Source organism: Prinia subflava, chromosome 13 (assembly GCF_021018805.1).
Source record: "Prinia subflava isolate CZ2003 ecotype Zambia chromosome 13, Cam_Psub_1.2, whole genome shotgun sequence".
Classification (NCBI taxonomy): domain Eukaryota; kingdom Metazoa; phylum Chordata; class Aves; order Passeriformes; family Cisticolidae; genus Prinia; species Prinia subflava.
The window spans coordinates 18,235,370-18,252,589 of NC_086259.1; the positions used below are offsets into that span (position 1 = coordinate 18,235,370).

At 38.7% G+C, this 17,220-nt stretch overlaps 1 protein-coding gene across 1 annotated transcript in view; it reads left to right on the plus strand.

Moving 5' to 3' along the window:
• The window catches only part of USP10 (ubiquitin specific peptidase 10), a 45,548-nt gene extending 29,115 nt beyond the window's left edge, over positions 1–16,433 (plus strand). Inside the window, exons 5-14 of the mRNA XM_063410526.1 lie at positions 3,243–3,334; positions 4,883–4,992; positions 5,413–5,468; positions 6,626–6,729; positions 7,482–7,581; positions 8,734–8,914; positions 11,319–11,484; positions 13,082–13,226; positions 14,265–14,330; positions 15,318–16,433. Coding sequence (XP_063266596.1) covers positions 3,243–3,334; positions 4,883–4,992; positions 5,413–5,468; positions 6,626–6,729; positions 7,482–7,581; positions 8,734–8,914; positions 11,319–11,484; positions 13,082–13,226; positions 14,265–14,330; positions 15,318–15,505 — 1,208 coding nt within the window. The 3' untranslated portion in view covers positions 15,506–16,433. The remainder of the gene's footprint in view (positions 1–3,242; positions 3,335–4,882; positions 4,993–5,412; positions 5,469–6,625; positions 6,730–7,481; positions 7,582–8,733; positions 8,915–11,318; positions 11,485–13,081; positions 13,227–14,264; positions 14,331–15,317) is intronic.
• The last annotated feature ends 787 nt before the right edge of the window (positions 16,434–17,220 follow it).

The following is a 17,220-nucleotide window of genomic DNA, read 5'->3' on the forward strand; positions in this document are numbered from 1 at the left end:
TAAAAGAAAATTATCTGCTCATTGTAGCTGATTTAGGTAGGAGTTATTGTTGCAATTCCTGTAACTCAGATGTTTGTGATTTCAGTGTAAAATGTTTATTTGAAGATCTCAATGCCATGTGATCAGTGCCTTGCTCTGTAGAAAAAGGTGTTTTTCTTTATTTTCTTTATATGCCCTTGAGTGTTCTCTGTCCTATTTGGAAAACAGGTACCTGAGTGCTTTGTTCATCCACCCACACTCAAAAAATGTGTACCAAGGATTTCAGTTCATGATTCCCAGACAGATCAGTTGCTCTGTTCTGTATATATTTAATTTCAACTCTGCTGCCTCAGTGATCATCCCCGTGTGAGGGTCTGAGTGTTTGTCAGGTGTGTTCCTTGTTTTCCCTGTGGCTGAGTTGAGATCCTCCTGTTGGATTTGCTGGGAATTCAGCTCATGCCAATGGGAATGAATTTTTGGCCACAAATGCCATAGGGTGCTGGACACAGGTAAACTGCACCTGAAGCATCCTGAATTAACAGGCAGGATTAACAAATCAAATTAACAAACAACTCAGTGTTGGAGTGCTGGGGTCCTTCTGCACAGTTTTTATTTAGAACAAGTGCTCAGCACACAAGAAGAGAAGTTGCTTTTCCAGGGACAAATTGTTGGTTTGTACTTTAATTTCAGCAGTTATTACAAGGGAGGTTAATGATTCACAGGCACCCTGAAAATAATTTAATGCTGCTCAATTCAACCTGCAGAGATCTGTGATTCCTTCAGCCTCAAAGACAGAAGCTACACAAGATAGAGAAATGATCAGGACTAGAAAATAAATAGACAAATTGCAGTCTCTGGGCATTCCTTCTGAAGGAAAATCTCATAACAGCAGCAAAAATGGAAATAAGATTTAAAAACCATGGAAAATGCAGAGTTAATTTGTCTCGGATGATGCTGGACCATGGTTGTAAATCCAAATTTACAAAACAAATTCATAAAGAAGATGGTGATTCACAGTTCAAGAATAGTGAAGAATGCCAAGACTAGTGATAAAAAGAAAAAATCAGATGGTAAGAAAGGTCTTTCATGTTATACAGTAGAAGATTTTTTTCTCATTGTAAAGGTAGATAAATGCTAGAGCAAGAAGTTCTGGAGCCATCCAGGGTCTGGGGGGTTTTTTAAACTTGAGAAATGCAGCCTTTTGTACATTAAAACTGCATTCTTACAGAAATGTTTTTGTTCAGGGTCATCCAGCACTGTTATCCTGGGATTTTTTAATCATTGTCCAGATTGGAGGAAAGATCAGAGTGACAGAGACAATATCCTCTAAATATTGTCCTAAGCCAAGTGTTCAGTTCCTAACTTGTAACCAGCATGTTAAGCCAAGTGTTCAGTTCCTAACTTTAACTCTTCAGCATGGACACCATATCCACAGGGCTTCTCTCTAATTAAATTCAGGACTTGCTTTATTTAGGAAATCACCTTGTTAAAAAAAATGAGCAGTAATAACAAAACCCAATGAATGAACTTCAGCAAAACGCTTTCTGTTTACCAACAGAAATATCTAAGCATTGCCTCATTTCACAAATTAGCAGCCTCCAGAGGAAATGAGTTTTCTGGCTGATGAGCTTTCCAACAGGTTTTGAAATTTAAAGTTTTTCTCAGGTTCTAAGTGTATTTTTTCCTTGTAAAAGTTCTTTTAGTTACTGTGTGTTAGATGGAAACTGGAAATGTGCTGTTGAATGTAATTGCTGTACACAGACCCAAGTCTTTGTTAAAAGAACCAAAACTCCAGGAATTGCACTGGAGCCTGTTCACAAAACAGCTTTGTGACCACAAGAGGATGCTAAAGGTCTTCTTAATATCTTTATTTAGCATGATGCAAAAATGGGGAGGAAAAGAGCTCCTGTAAAAAGTTATTGATAGACACAAAACTAGAAGCTTTTTCTGTTACTTTCATCTTTATTTTCAACAATGATGAGTTATGTTAACAGAAATGTTGTGTGTGAACACAGTTCAAATGTTGCTGCTCTAACAACACTTTCTGAAGTATTTAAGCAGTAATTCAATAACACATTTTAGCCTTCAATAGAAAATAATCTTATTCTACATCTGTGCTTCATCATCTTCCATTCTACATTTCTTTGCTGTCTGCTCTTTCAGGTGACACGTTCTTTAGGTAGTAGACAACTGAATTGAGTACTTCTCCTTTTTTTGGTCAATTTTGCTTGCTTAGAACTGATGTTATCTGCAGGAAATCCAATCTTATAGATGGCTTGGCAGCAGAAGGATGTGGATTTTGTTTGCAGCTCTGCCACCTCCTCTGCTTAGCAGCTTTGTACCTCTGTTTTTGTACCTATATCACGTTATTTTATCTTTTTAGTCCTGTAGTGAACAGCTCAAATTCTTTTAAGTTTATAGCATATAAGAGCTTTAGAGCCCCTCACATTTATTGTAAAAATAAATAACCCCACTGGCACACAATTGCTATATTTACATGCAATTTATATTTTGTCTTGTACACACCTTAGTTTGCAACTTTAAAGTATATGAGCTGCAGTATTTTCTTTAAACAGTTCTTATTTAGGTATCTAAATAACAGCTCAGGATTCCTGGAAAAGCTCCCTTTGTTGCTTTTGGTTTCATAACTGGGACAGACTAATGTGCAGTGGTTTCTAAGTTTGAAACTTGGGCTGTTGCTGAAGGTTTTGAAAGCAGGAAAGAGCAGGAATTATGTTATGTAAGGCTGTTATCTCGTAGATTTTGGAAGTGTTAAACAGAACAGCCTGTTCTGAAGGTGAGGGGAACATCTGTCTGTGTGTTTGCACTGAGACGATTTTGTTGTAAGATAGTGGATGGTGAAACTTCTAAACTGAGACAGCTGCGTTGGCTTCATCGCTCTTCAGAGCAGAAAAATGTGGGAAATGCTTCAAAAAACTGGTGACAAGTGATTCCAGCTAATGGCATTTTATATCTGTGTAGCAGTATAAATAAAATACTGGATTTAGGAAAACAAACATCCAGTGCAATGGCGGTGATCAGGTTTGTGTCAGCATCTCCTGATTCGAATCCTGGGATGTCTTTGGAGGAAGAAAAATCTGCTTTGGAATGTGAGCAGTGGTTAAATGGAGTGGAGATAATTTCCTGAAGTTTCTGGGAATCTTGCTCATTGATTTGAATTACTGTGTAATGCTGCAGCAGATATTTGTTTAATGGCCACAAGAGTTTTGTCGATGCTCAATTTACTGTTTCTCATTCTGCAGAAATACTGGAAAATGTAAGACTAATACATAAACCAGTGTCTTTGCAACCCCGAGGGCTGATCAACAAAGGAAACTGGTGCTACATCAATGCTGTATCCTTCCCTGGGAAAAAATTAATGCTCTTAAGTTGATATTTTTATATTATATCTGTCAGAGTTTTTCTGGATTGTTCTGGTAAGTATTTTATAGAAGTGTTTTGTTTTCCCAGATCCTGCTCCTGTGGTTAAAATGTTGAAGTGTAGCAGCCAGGGGGATTTTGGATCATTGAACCTGGTGTGCAGGGTTCCTCTGCAATCCTGTTTGCAGTTTGTTACCTGTGTCAAAATATTTCAGAACTTCTCCTGACTGAAAGCCTTGTAATTTCTAGCAGTGTTTCCCTATGACTCTGTGCATCCATTTAAATGATTATTTGTCTTTTGCCCTTGAAGTAACTGTTCTTTGACTTGGGCTTTGTTTTGCAGTTTAGTGGATCATTTGGGTTTGTGCTGAGCAGGTTGTCACTGTCGTATCATCTATGTAAAGCAGCATTTAATTTGAATTAATCCTAATACAATCTTACATAGGGAAGATGGGCTTGCCCTTAATAAATTGGGGTTGTATTCCCCTGCAAAAATAACTTCTACCTTGAGGAACAGAAAGCACTTTCCCTCCATGCTATGTTATGATATTAATAAAATATTATTAATTAATTAATAATTAATGAAGTAGTAATAATTAAATTAAAAATTGTCTCCCATGTCAGCAAGGCTGACTGCAAGTGACACTTGGGGTACTTCTAGTGCTGGTACTGCTAGTGAAAAATGTTAACATCAGTGTCAAGACTGATCGTGGCAGATCCTAACAAACCATTTCTAGGCCAGTGACTGCTTTAAATAAAGCTTCTATCATATGTAACCATTTCTGCACTTTTTTGGTTGTATATACTCTGCATCTTAGCTCCCATTTTTTAACTCTTGAGGTTTTACAATGCAAATTATTACTCAGTTTTTGCACACTGTGGAGATGAAATTAATCTCTTCAGCTGTTGAGATCCATCCCTGATTTTGTCATTTCCCTTTCCCTCCCATGTTTTAGTGCATTTCCTGTGTTCACTGCTCTCCCCAAGTTGTGATGCTTTTAGAGAGTTATTCTTCAGCACACTCTGGAGTTTTCCAGGTTGCTCCCAACTCTTTGCAGTGCAGCATCTCTCACATCTCAGCGGGTTTTGCTTTGGTTTCAGGGGTGACTCAGCACCTTTAAATTTCAGCTGGTTTCTTCCATTCTTCTCAGAAAATGTGTTCCAGGTTATCTGCTGCCAAATTTCAAATGGTTAATTCTCTAAAGTCTTTCCTATGAAAGTTCTTTTCGTCTCCTACTCTTGGTTGAAATGTTTCAATACACATTAATGAAAGTTTTTGCCATGATTAAAATGTCAGTAAAATCACTGCATGTTACAAGATGCTGGGGGTTTTTTAATACAACTTTGGTACATTATTGATTAACGTTATGATAAAGCTTCATCTTCTTTTCCAGTTAAATTCTTGGATTGATCTACCTAATAAAACTGCACCTCTGTTCTTTGTATAGTTTTGCATATAATTGAATATTTGGTTAATACACAGATGCCATTTTCTGCATATTTCCTTAATGCCACTGCATAGACCCTGCAAGCCTTGGTTGCTTGCCCTCCAATGTATCATTTAATGAAGTCCATTCCAATGTATTCCAAATCGCAGAGGCCGTGCACCTCCACACCAATGCTAGACAGTTTGTAAGTAGCTTGGGAAAAAAGGAATGAAAGTCTGGGATCTGACTAAACTCCTTCAGAAGTACCTAACAACGACTGTTAGAAGTTGATATGTATGCAGGAGTTTTTTGTGTGTTTTTGGGTGACACTTATAATGAGCTTGGTGTTTTCCAACTGCTTGGCTTGTCAAGGAAGATAATTCCTGTTGCCTTGGGAGTATCAGTTTTGTGTAGTGTTTAATGTGCAGAAATGAACTGTGAGAGGTGCAAGGACCAGCCCAACACCTGGATGGATTTTTATGTCTGAATTTTACCCATGTTTCATGGTGATATTCTTTGATTTTGTTTCGTTTTGGCAGTCAGAATGACAATTACCTAATTTTATTATTTGTTCTTCTAAGTCTTAAATTGCTGCTCATGTCCAGTTGCTTCCCTTCTGTTTCAGTGTTCGTTTAATGAATGAGTTCACTAATATGCCTGTACCTCCTAAAGCAAAGCAAGGTGAGTGGGAACAGGGGCACAAAGCAGAAAATGATGGGGAGAAGCCTTTGGGGTAAAGATCTGCATGGGTGTTGCACCTTGGATTCTTTTCTTCTTGTACAATAGGAACAGTTTTATTGAAGGTTCACTTAATTGTGAAGATGCCTTCTAAGAACATGCCCTTTCTAAGAAAATCAGTTGATATTTCCTCCACTATTTTCCTCCACTTCCTTTCTTACATATTTCCAGCTGTTTATTTGCTCAATTCTGCTCCTTAAATCCTGAACACTCACTGATTTGGAACAAAATGGGGCCATAACAGGCTCCTTCAGCAGTTGGAGATTGCCTGCAGGAATATTATCCTGGATTCTGATTCCAGTGGGAAAACTTCAGACATGTCTGACTTCTCCTAATAAATATTAGAAGGCTCAATGATGATTATGTAGTGAGGAATAGCATATTTTCTGATGCAAATAAATTATCTTCGAGGTTTCAGTTGTTTCATCTTAATTTTAAACCAAGTCTGGTATATTGCAAACTTGTAGGAACAAGCACATTCCTGAAACTATTCTTTATGTAACATGATAAGGAAATATCAGGAGGAGCTGGTGGTTCCAGTGATTTCCAAACAGTTCAGACATTTCTGTGGTTTCTTTCTGTAAAACAAATCTTACTGGCTTATGCAACTTACTTTCCTTGTAGGTCATTGCCTTGTGCAGTTTTCAAGTGTAGTTCTGAGGCCTTGAATTGCCATTAGGTGGAACATTCTGTCAGAATGTTCTTGGGGTTTTTATTCTGCAGTGAGCAAAAGTCAGCTGTTAGAATTGCAAATACACAGAAGGTTTAAGGACGTGTTCTTTCAGTACAAAAGAAATGCAGAAATGCAAATAGCACTGAAAGTGTTTTTTTATGATGGCTGTTGATATTCTTGTTAATCTTCTTAGAACTTTTCCTGACTATTTGTAAGTTTAGGCAGGTAGATATGTTTTAAAACAATGTTTACAGATAAGAGTTGTGTCTTACAGCTTCTGAGCTCAAGACCCCAAACCTACAGTAAAACTCTTAGCAAAAAAAGTGCTGGACTCCAAAACTAATGATGTGTGAAGAGACTGTTCAGGTATAATGTAAAAACCCCTTTGATTTATTATTACTTACATGAATTCTTTTTCACCTTGCAGCTTTAGGTGATAAAATAGTGAGAGACATCCGACCAGGGGCTGCCTTTGAACCAACCTACATTTACAGGCTCTTGACGGTTATAAAGTCAAGTCTGTCCGAAAAGGTGGGACTGCAAATCCTTCACTTGTGGAACTGCATTGCAGGGCAGTCACAGTCCTTAAAACTCTGCAAAGCCAAACCTCAGGCTCTGCTCAAGGGCCACTAAAATCAGCTCCTTGAGAGTTCATGTAATGAGGATCGACTGTCTTGGGACCTGATTACAGGAAAATGTTAATTACAAGTTTAGCAGTTTGATGTGTCAGAATAATAAAAAAATTACTATTGGAATGGAACATCTCTTTTTGTAATGGAGTTGCCAATTGATTTACCTTTAGAAATGAGCAGTTGTTCATTTTTATGAGCAATTCAGCTAACACTTATTAAAGGTCCAGAAACTTCAAAATACCTGTTCAGGTTTAATTTCAATACAAAGAAAAGATAATAATTCAAACTATCCTTTGATTTGGCCTTGGTTTGACAGCAGCTTTCAATAGTGGTTATAAAAGAAATGGAGGGGAAAAAATTCCAACTCACACGTTAAATGGAATTTGTATTGAGAAAAGTGCAGAATTCTTGTAGCCTTTGTGGAGCTGATGTGTGTATTTACTGCTTAGCACAATGTGGGTTTAACTGGTTAAAAAAAGAGTTCATTTTATAATAAAATCAAAGCTTTATTTTACATAACTTTAGACTGAGTAGTTGCTAAATTAGCTAAATTAATAGGAAAAAGCTAAATTTGTTCAGTGTCATGAACCTTCTGTTGAAAGAAAACCATGAAAATATCATAGAATTAATTGAAAAAAATACTCTGTTCAGGGCAGGCAAGAGGATGCTGAAGAATACTTGGGATTTATCCTCAATGGACTACATGAAGAAATGCTGAGCCTCAAGAAACTTCTCTCTCCAAATAATGAAAGTTAGTGGATTTTTATTTATAGCTAACAATCATTTCAAATACTGTTTTTATGTGGTGATTCCATAATGCAGAGTAATGCTTGGAGTAGATGTTGAGTTAAGGATAGAATGCCATGTTTTAGAGGACTGGGACATAAGCAAATAATATTTTGTTAAAATCTGGATACAATGAGTGCATTCTGCCCAGTGTATGAATATCTGGAGAGTTACTGGGTTTCTGGAAAGGCATCGTGCTTCTGTCAATACTCTGAAGGACAATATCACATTTCTGGTTCTCCTAGACAACAAAACTCAATATTACACATTTTTACTGAGCCCAGCTAAGCATGATTTGGGGCTAACTAATTGATCAGTCTTGTTTCTCATTTATAACACCTGCAATGTCAGTGTTTTTTGACTGTCCATGGGAATTCAAAAATGTATCAGTGTCCTTTTCACTGATCTTTAAACCACCGATTAAGATTTTTTTTCCCTAATACAAACCAACATACTCAATTATTTTAGGATTCCTACTGACAAAGTTGGAGGAGAATTTACTTTGAAAGAATTACCAGAATTTATGTGCAGAGTAAAATGTCAATTTAGTTTATAGAGGCTTTGGCTTGAATCCCCTTTACAAATAAAATCCTGCAGGCCTTAGCCGAGTAAGAATTCAGATCACTAGTTAGTAGGGTAGATTATTTAGGGTATAAAGTCATACCATATTTTGTTCCTTAGCTGTGTTCGCTTTAGAACCTCCTGCCTTTGGCACTGGCTGGGAAAATATTTGCTAAGCCTCGGGTTCCCTGTAAAATACCTGTGCAGAAAAGGAGTTGTATTTAAATAATGGCATAATTCTGTTTCCAGAATAACACTTGACTTTCTAATTTTCTACCCCATAAATTTACTACTAAAAATACCTCAAACTTTGCTATTTACATACAGTCACCAGTGAGCTGCCTTCTGTTCATACAAGGATGTGTCATGCTGGCAGCGACCTGGAATATGCTTGCTCTCTTTTTTAATTAAAACCCTGATGCACGAAAACATTTTCTCCTCCAAAAATCATTTGTATTGGGGTTTTTGCCTTTTGTATTTTGTATTTGTATTTCATATCCTTTCTCTGCCTGGATGTTTCCTCTATCCAAACCCCCACTGTGTTTTTTCCTTGAAGAAGTGTCAGTGTCCAACGGCCCCGAGGCTCAGAGCATTCCCAGGGAGGAGGAGCAGGAGGAGCAGGGGGAAGGCAGCGAGGATGAGTGGGAGCAGGTGGGGCCTCGGAACAAGTCCTCGGTCACTCGGCAGGCTGACTTTGTCCAGACTCCAATCACTGATATTTTTGGTGGGCACATAAGGTACAGTACTTTTTCCTACGAGTTCTTGACTTGGCAGTGGCTGAATCTTTTAAAACGTCTTCAGTGAACAGATCCCAAGCCCTGAACTGCATGTGGAAAAGGAGTTTGGAATATTTATGCTTTGAGTGTTGTCTAAGAATTACAAAGCATTTTAGAGCTACCTGATTTTTATAACCTCTGAGGAATCTCATCTCATGTTGTAAATCGGATCCTGAGAGAGAATGAGATTTACAGAGTTAAATCTTGTCAGTAAAACAATGAACTAAAACCTAAAGTTGTGAATTTTAGCTTATTCAGACCCTTCATGCTTCCCAGAGAAAGCTGTGTTTAACAGTAAAGAAACGTTAAAGGCAAAAGAAGTCTGGAAAAATGTAAATTGCTACAAGATGGTACTGGAATGAAAAGAATGCAAGCTATCACTTATATGCAGGTCTGATACCAGACAAAGGCAGAAAGTAGAATCTGAAAGAATATTTCTTGGAAAAAAGCCTCCTGACTTGTTTGGAGAGATATATAATTTAAAATGAAAGCAAAGTAAACACTAGCTAAAAACATACAGCAAAACAAAACTGCTAGACTTGAAGAATTATTTTTAAATTGGAGACAGACACTTAATTGCTGGTGTTTGACTCTCTGTGTTGCCAGATATTGAGTCTAGAAGTGTGAATAATGTGGGCTAGTGCCTTCTGCCTTGGAAATGCTCTGAAATTATTTATTCTTCTGGGGTTTGAGCCAGACAGCTGGTAAATAAAATTACATTTTCCATAGGATTTGGCAGACAGATGTTTGTAGATATTGATAGAGTCCTGCATACCCAAGGTGGTGTTAATACCCCAGGAATATTTACCAGAATTTGTCTGGTAATGTCTACATGATTCCAGCAGTTTTTATATTAAAAACACAGGGATGATACAGTTTTCTGTAGAAGTCCACAGAAAATGATATAAAGCAAAGGTGATACTGGAAAAAGGCAAAAACTTGCACTGAGCAGCAGAACCACAGGATCCAATCCAACCTCTGCTGGCAGCAAATCCACTTTATTTAACCTTCACACCAGGGCACAGCTCACCACAGAAACAGCATCCCATGGGAGGCTGGAAAGCTTCATCCTCAGGGCTGGAGATGGGAAGGGCTGAATGTAAAACTGCCAGTAGAATTCCACTAAAGGAAAGCACCAGAAACTGGAAAAATCCAATGGGGAAAGCAGTGAGGAAAAGATGATTCGAGTTGGCATCTTTTGTCTGGGGAATCTTCAGGCTTGGGGATTTTTAGGCTGTTCTCGAGAGGATTGAGTCTATTAAATGTCTATTTAGGCATAATTACTTAAAAACCCCAGCCTGTGAAATCTTTCTTAACAACATGAGGCTTAAGTGAGAAAGTACAAAGTTTTCCTGAGAATTCTTGCAGTGTCTGAGTAATTTTTTCATTGAAAATGATGCATTTTCCCCTGTCCAGCTGAGATTTGTAATCTAATAAGAGACATTGTTACAGAAAGCTCATAACCCAGCAGAGGTTTTGCTATCAAATCAATTTCTTCATATCTTGTCAAGAAAATGTCCTGAAGAGGTGTTACAATATAATTTCTTTTATTTTTTTAAATAAAAGTGCTGCTGTTTTTCATGCGTTCTCTTCCCTCTAAAGGAATATTAGATATTTTCCCTCTCTAATATTATATATTTGCCAATATGAAGCTGCACTGGCTTTCAGTGCTTCGCCTGAATAAAAAAGGCTCTTTTGAATATCCTCACATTAAAATTACCCTGAACATTAGCATTTCCTACCTGACCTGGAAATATTCCAGCATGGGTCAGAGCGCTGTTAATTATAATTCTGATTTCAATATATAAGAACGTAATAATTTATATACATGAACAAAGTCTGGATGAAGAAAATGAAGTGCCAGTCCTCAGTGAAGCACAGTTTATATTTCCTATGGCAAGATTTAAGCAAACAATTTAAAATCACTGTAACATTAAAGAAGTGACTGAAAAGATTGTGTATTTTTATTGGAGAATCTGGAATTACCTGTGATTTTTACAACAGATAAGCACTGGCACTTTGCACTTGTGAAGAGCTGTTGGAAAACTAACAGAGCCAGGAGGTGAATTTTTTTTAAATGCTTATCAAAATTTTCCAGCTTTTCCTTTAAACTTTGGATGCTTATCCAATAACTTTGCATAAAGAAAACAATTCAGTTGCAATCCCATTCAGAATACTCTTAATAGATGTTAGAATCATTTCAGCTGGGGCAAGTTGTTAAAATTTGATGTTTAATCTTTATATTTTTATGTGTTGCCTTAAATTAAATATAAATTGATTACTTAAGTAACTAGTTTTTGCTTAAAGGTTGTGTCTGGTGGAAAATCACAGTTTATGACATTTAGATTTTTTTGTTTCTCCACAGATCTGTTGTTTACCAGCAGAGTTCCAAGGAGTCTGCCACGCTGCAGCTTTTCTTCACCCTGCAGCTGGACATCCAGTCGGACAAGATCCGCACGGTGCAGGACGCCCTGGAAAGCCTGGTGGCCAGAGAGTCTGTGCAGGGATACACCACCAAAACCAAGCAGGAGGTGGGTTCTGTTCACCCCTTACTCACAGCCAAGTGCCAAACTTTTAATTTTAAAGGGTTTTCATAGAGCTCTGGCTTTACAAGGAGTTGTTGGAACACGCTTCAATAAAAGAAGTGTAAATATTTTCAGAGTGTCCGGCAGCACTGAAATGTCAGCTCTGAAACAAAGCCAGGCCTGTAGATAGCTGGAGTTTGAGTTGATGTAATAATTTATTTGGGATGATAATGGAGAATACTCTAAATTAGCAGGCTGAACTGTGGTAAATATATATATTATATTCAATATCATAATTTATTGATTTCTGGGAATTGCCAGATGGTGTTGGTAAAGAAGCAGCTCTTCAGATTAAATACTTTTTGATTTTACAAATAATACCTGATAGTAATAATTGCAATAGAAAAGTACTAACAAGGAGGAAAAGCATGCCTTTGGTTTGGCAGTTTGAGAACTTGTGATAGAGGATAATAATTAAATTTCCCTCACTGAGGCCTTGCCTTGTTTCCTGTGGTGGGCAGTGGTAAAGGCATCTCTGGTGTGCAGGGATTGCTCACATGGAAATTCCACGTGCACTATTGGTAACTCTGGAACTGTAGGTGTTCCTCTGACATTGTTGTCTGCAGTTTTCAAATTCCTCCAAGGGAGAACAGGATCAGATAAAGAAAGGATGGTTCATTTCCCTTGAAAAGCTAAAGATGAATAGCAAAAATCTGTTTGCCTTAGATATTCAGAACATATATTTATCCAGTTGTTTTCCATGTGAAAGAAACATTAGCAAGCTGATTATGATTTACCACAAAGATCTTGTTTTGCTTGCCATTCTTTTTTTTTGTGTTTTACTGCAAATGATTTGAAGTTTTTGACTGACAACCCAGTGCTGGGTTGGAAGAAATGAGTGTTCAATTAGGTGCTGCATGTTATTTCAGAGTTTTGATGGAAATACAAGCACCCACAATGTCTTCCAGGTCTTTTTTCCAGAAGAAATTCAAATTGAAATAGTTGTTTTTGTATTAAAATTGTAGTAAAAACACTGAACATGCTGTCTGTAGAACCTTGGAAAGAGATAATACTTTTTCCCCACTAATTTCTATTCAATGCGTAGGTTCTAGCAGAATTGAGCCATGTATTGAAAAATAATATGCTCATGGTTACCAATAAAGAGATTTTTCTCAATTTAAAAATGGAGAAAAACCTTAAGCAGTTATTTTGAGAAATATTTTTATGTCTTCATTTCTAGGAAGGCAAAACATTTTTGTTCTGCAATTCTGAGCTTGGCTCCTGGTTTCCAGGCAGAAGTTTTGTGGATTGTTTGGTTATAATTATATAAAAATTACTACTTAGTAGAGAAAAGTGTGGTCATAACTCATGTTTTTCTCTTTGAGTATACGGAGTTCTCCTTTGAAACAACATTAGGATTGAAGATCCAGTGGGCTTTAAGTCACAAACGAGCATTTATCATAAATTAATACCGCAGTAATAACGAATCCGGAGGGTTTGCTGCTAGCGTATTTAAAATGAAACACTTATTCCTTATTTAAAGGGGGAATTTTGAGGAGGTAACAAAAGATGACAGGTTTCTTCCTCGGGGTTTGTGTGTCAGGTGGAGATCAGTCGAAGACTCACCTTGGAAAAGCTGCCCCCCGTTCTCGTCCTGCACCTCAAGCGCTTCGTGTACGAGAAGACCGGTGGATGCCAGAAGCTGATCAAGAATATTGAGTACACTGTTGATCTGGAAATCAGTAAAGGTAGAAGATCCATGAGCAGAATTTCCTTCTCTATCATGGGAAAGATAATGTTGTATTTCCTACAAGTGTCTCTGCTTTTGTTTTCTCCCACACAGGATTTTGTCTTCATCGTTGTCTGGAAATTTGGTCATTTGGGTGAATCTTTTGTGGGGTTTTTTTATGATGAAAGATCTTAAAGCCTTTGGCACTTCCTAGACAATGGGTTGGCCAAATGAGAGCTTCATGTGGATTTACTCCATAAGGATATAGGCTGCTGCAAATATGGGAAGTGATCCTCTTGGATCTGTGTCCCTGTCTGCAGAAGGCTGTTGCCAATATTGGATATTTTTATTACAAATTTAATTCAGAGAAATGTCAAATTATTTAATTAATGAGTGGCTGCTGGAAGGAAACTGGTGTTTTATGAAAATACAGCCTGAAGGTAGACAATCCATAGTGCAGAGGTTAAACAAGGATCTTTTATTTAACAAGTATCCTAGGAGAAAGTGACTTTAATAGTGTGAGATTGGAAATTGTCCAGCATCTGAAGCTTGCCAAGAGAATGCCTTTTGTTTTGAGCTGACAAATGGACTCTATAGCCAGCCAGTAGCTCAAACAGGAATAAATAAAATCAGTGTATAGTCATATCTCAACTGAGATCTGTACCTTGTCAGGCAGTGCCCTTTTGTTTTACTTAGTATTTTATTTTGCAATTCTTCTTTAGGAATGTAAGCGTGACTTGGAATCTGAAATTGATTCTGTTATTGTCTGACAGCAGGAACGAAATGGGGAAAATGGAATAGTCTGATCTTTTACTCTGTCTTTTTTTCCCTTCATTTTTTGGTGGTATTTTCAAACCTTTCATAAACCACAGTGTTCAGCAAACCTGCAAAGTCAGTCTCTTGATTACCAGTTATTAGAACCATGACCATTCTTTTAAGGCTGCAGAAGAAATTTCAATTAAATGTTCTCCTTTGTGATAGCATTGGTTTCTCTGAAAAATAATTGATCCTCTTGATATACAGGATTTCTGATGTGTGACTCCTTTTCCTCCTCCAGAGCTCCTATCTCCTGGTGTGAAAAGTAAAATTTCAAAAGGCCAAAGAACCTACCGGCTCTTTGCAGGTATTTTATCAGTGTGGTCCCTCTATTGCAAATGCAGATCCTGCATATGGAATTACAGAAACTCTGGGTTACATTGAGTGTTTTCTTTTCAGTTGCACCGGAGTAGCTTGTGGGTATCAGATTCTGGTGTTTGGGGTTTGTTTGGAATTAGGAGATTTGGTGTGCTGGAGAAACACTTACTTGGCCAAGGGCTGGGAGTGCCAGGACAAGGGGAATGAGGGTGTCAGAGGGCAGGGTTGGATGGGATATTGGGAGAAATCCTAAAGCAACTCCTTGGTTTTACAGCCAAATCCCAGGGCACTGTCCCAGTTTCCTTCACTTTTTCCAGACCAAAAGATTATTTGAACCATTGAAAGCTGAGATGTTCATCCCACCCAAGCCTCTGGTGTCACCCCATTGGGATTGACATGGGCATTGACTGCAGGCAGCTGGAAAATCCCATTTTCTACTTCCCCTTGGGCAAACCAGTCCCAGTAACCATCAGAAATCCACCAGGGGAATATTTGGGATGGAGATTTATCTCCTAGGACACATGGATAGTTCCTCCCTGTGAGGGTGGGCAGAGGGTGCCCAGAGCAGCTGTGGCTGCCCCTGGATCCTTGGGAGTGCCCAAGGCCAGGCTGGACAGGGCTGGGAGCAGCCTGGGACAGGGGCAGTGTCCCTGCCATGGCAGGGGTGGGATGAGATGAGCTTTAAGATCAAACTTTTAAGTTTGATCAATCTTTCAAGATAAAAAAGATTAAGATTCCATTTTCCCCATCCCAAACCAATCCACGATTCCACACCCACCTGTGGACTCTCCAAGCTCCCTTGCCCCAGAGCCGGGGGTGTCCCAAGGCAGGGCATGGAACCAGCCGAGCTTTCAGCTGCCATCCTCCAAACCAGGGACTCCCCAAACCCCGAGCTTTGCCTTCCCCCCAAACCATCTGCCCTGTGGGGTGGTGCAAACCCGTGGCTCCCATCTGTGTCCCCTCTGTGTGCCCACAGTGGTGTACCACCACGGCAACAGCGCGACGGGCGGGCACTACACGACAGACGTGTTCCAGATCGGGCTGAACGGGTGGCTGCGCATCGACGACCAGGCCGTCAGGGTCATCCACCACTCGCAGGTGGTCAAGGCTGCCCTGGAGCGCACAGCCTACCTCCTCTACTACCGCCAGGTGGACCTGCTGTGACCCTGCCACGCCAACATCAATACCTTTTCTCCTGTAAATGCTCTTCTGAGTGAATCTTCTTCCCTTTCTTTTATTTTTTTTCTTTTTTTTTTCTCTTCTGTTTTTTCTAGATTTTTTTTTTCCCCTTTTTATCCTTTTTTTTTCTCTCCCCTCGCAACTATGGGATAAGAGTGATAAAGGAAGCTGCCGTTTGTGCACAACGTAGCTTGCGTTGGCTTTTTTAGGCTTTGCGGAATGGAAGCCTCGTGAATCACACACAAAAAAAAAAAAAAGAAAAAATATTAAAAAAGAAATAAAGTTCATCCGAGTTAATGCTGAATCCTAAGATGATAAAAAGGGGATTTGCATTGAATTCCCACTTTCTAATTGCGTAGTAGAAGAAAACCCTGCACCAGCAACAGAACTTGTAGATTTCTGTGAAAATGTTTTATCTTTACTTCAGTAAAAAAAGAAAAAAAATCTTAAAAAAAATAATAAAAAGCTCTCTCTGCTTCCCCAATAGTTTTTTGATAAGTGGTAAAATATGAGCCGATGTGTATGAGATGGAAATGGTCCTTTGTGCTTCAAAACATGTACAAACTGCAGAGTTGCTGGTTCCTGATAGGAAGACACATTTTAATAATTGTGCGATGAGAAACTGCTTAAGTACACATTGCAGATCAAATATTTGGAGTTAAAATGTTAGTCTATATAGATGGGTGATTGTAACTTTATTGCTATTAAGAAATTTCAAACTGCATTTATGCTTCTGTGTACATGAAATTAAGAAAATGGGCAAAATAATTAAGATTGATATTTCTTTAAGTCTGCTTTGTTTAATTTTGCTGTCTGCTCTCCTATAATGTTGAGTTCCTAATTGTACACAGTTTAGTGATACCTAGAAGTATAAAGTTGTCGCCCATCAATAAAAGTCACAAAGTTGGTTTAAGGTGTGTGTGTGGGTTTTGTCTTTCCTCAGGTGTGAATCCGACCCTTGGGAACTCCAAAGGTTTCTGTGTAGCACTTCTCAAGGTGTAGGGAGCCTTCCCCAAAGGAAGTGGAGATGATTTTTCTTTGCTTTTACATCATTTTGAAACTTGAGAAATGTTACGGTTTTGCATTCAGGTGGAACTGAACTTGGAGGGGAGAGGGAAAGGGACATGGCAGTGCCAGGGCTGAGCACTGAGGAGAGGGATGGAATTCCTTGTGTCCTCCTGGAAACCCTGCCCTGTTGTTTCTGGAGCAGATGATGTTTTGTCTGTCTCTTCTTCAACCAGCTGACATTGCCCTGGAGAACTTTCGGTAAAAGTATTTCCTTGATCATCTTCCTGTTGCTTTCTCTAAAAAAACTCCTATCTATTATTTAATTCTTTGATAATAATGGTGTTCTGTCCTTTCATTTCATCATGGGATGGTGGCAGCTCACTGACTTGCCCTGACTCTTCCCAACCCCATGGGGTGGTGCTGCTCTGCTGAGAAGGTTTCATGATGCTCTGGCACAGGTTTGGATGTCCAAATGCATTGTTATGTTTTTGCTGCTCATGCTTGATTTGCGTTTTCTCATTTACAGGTGGTGCCTGCTCATGGTTTTGGTGACATTCCACCAATTCCAAAAGTTTCTGTGCAAAGCTCACTTGGATTTTTGGCTGTTTGCAGGGAAAACCTCAGCTCCTGGAGCTGCTGAAGGATTGGTGCTTCCAGGGCATCCCTGGGATGGGAATTGCCCCAGAGCACCA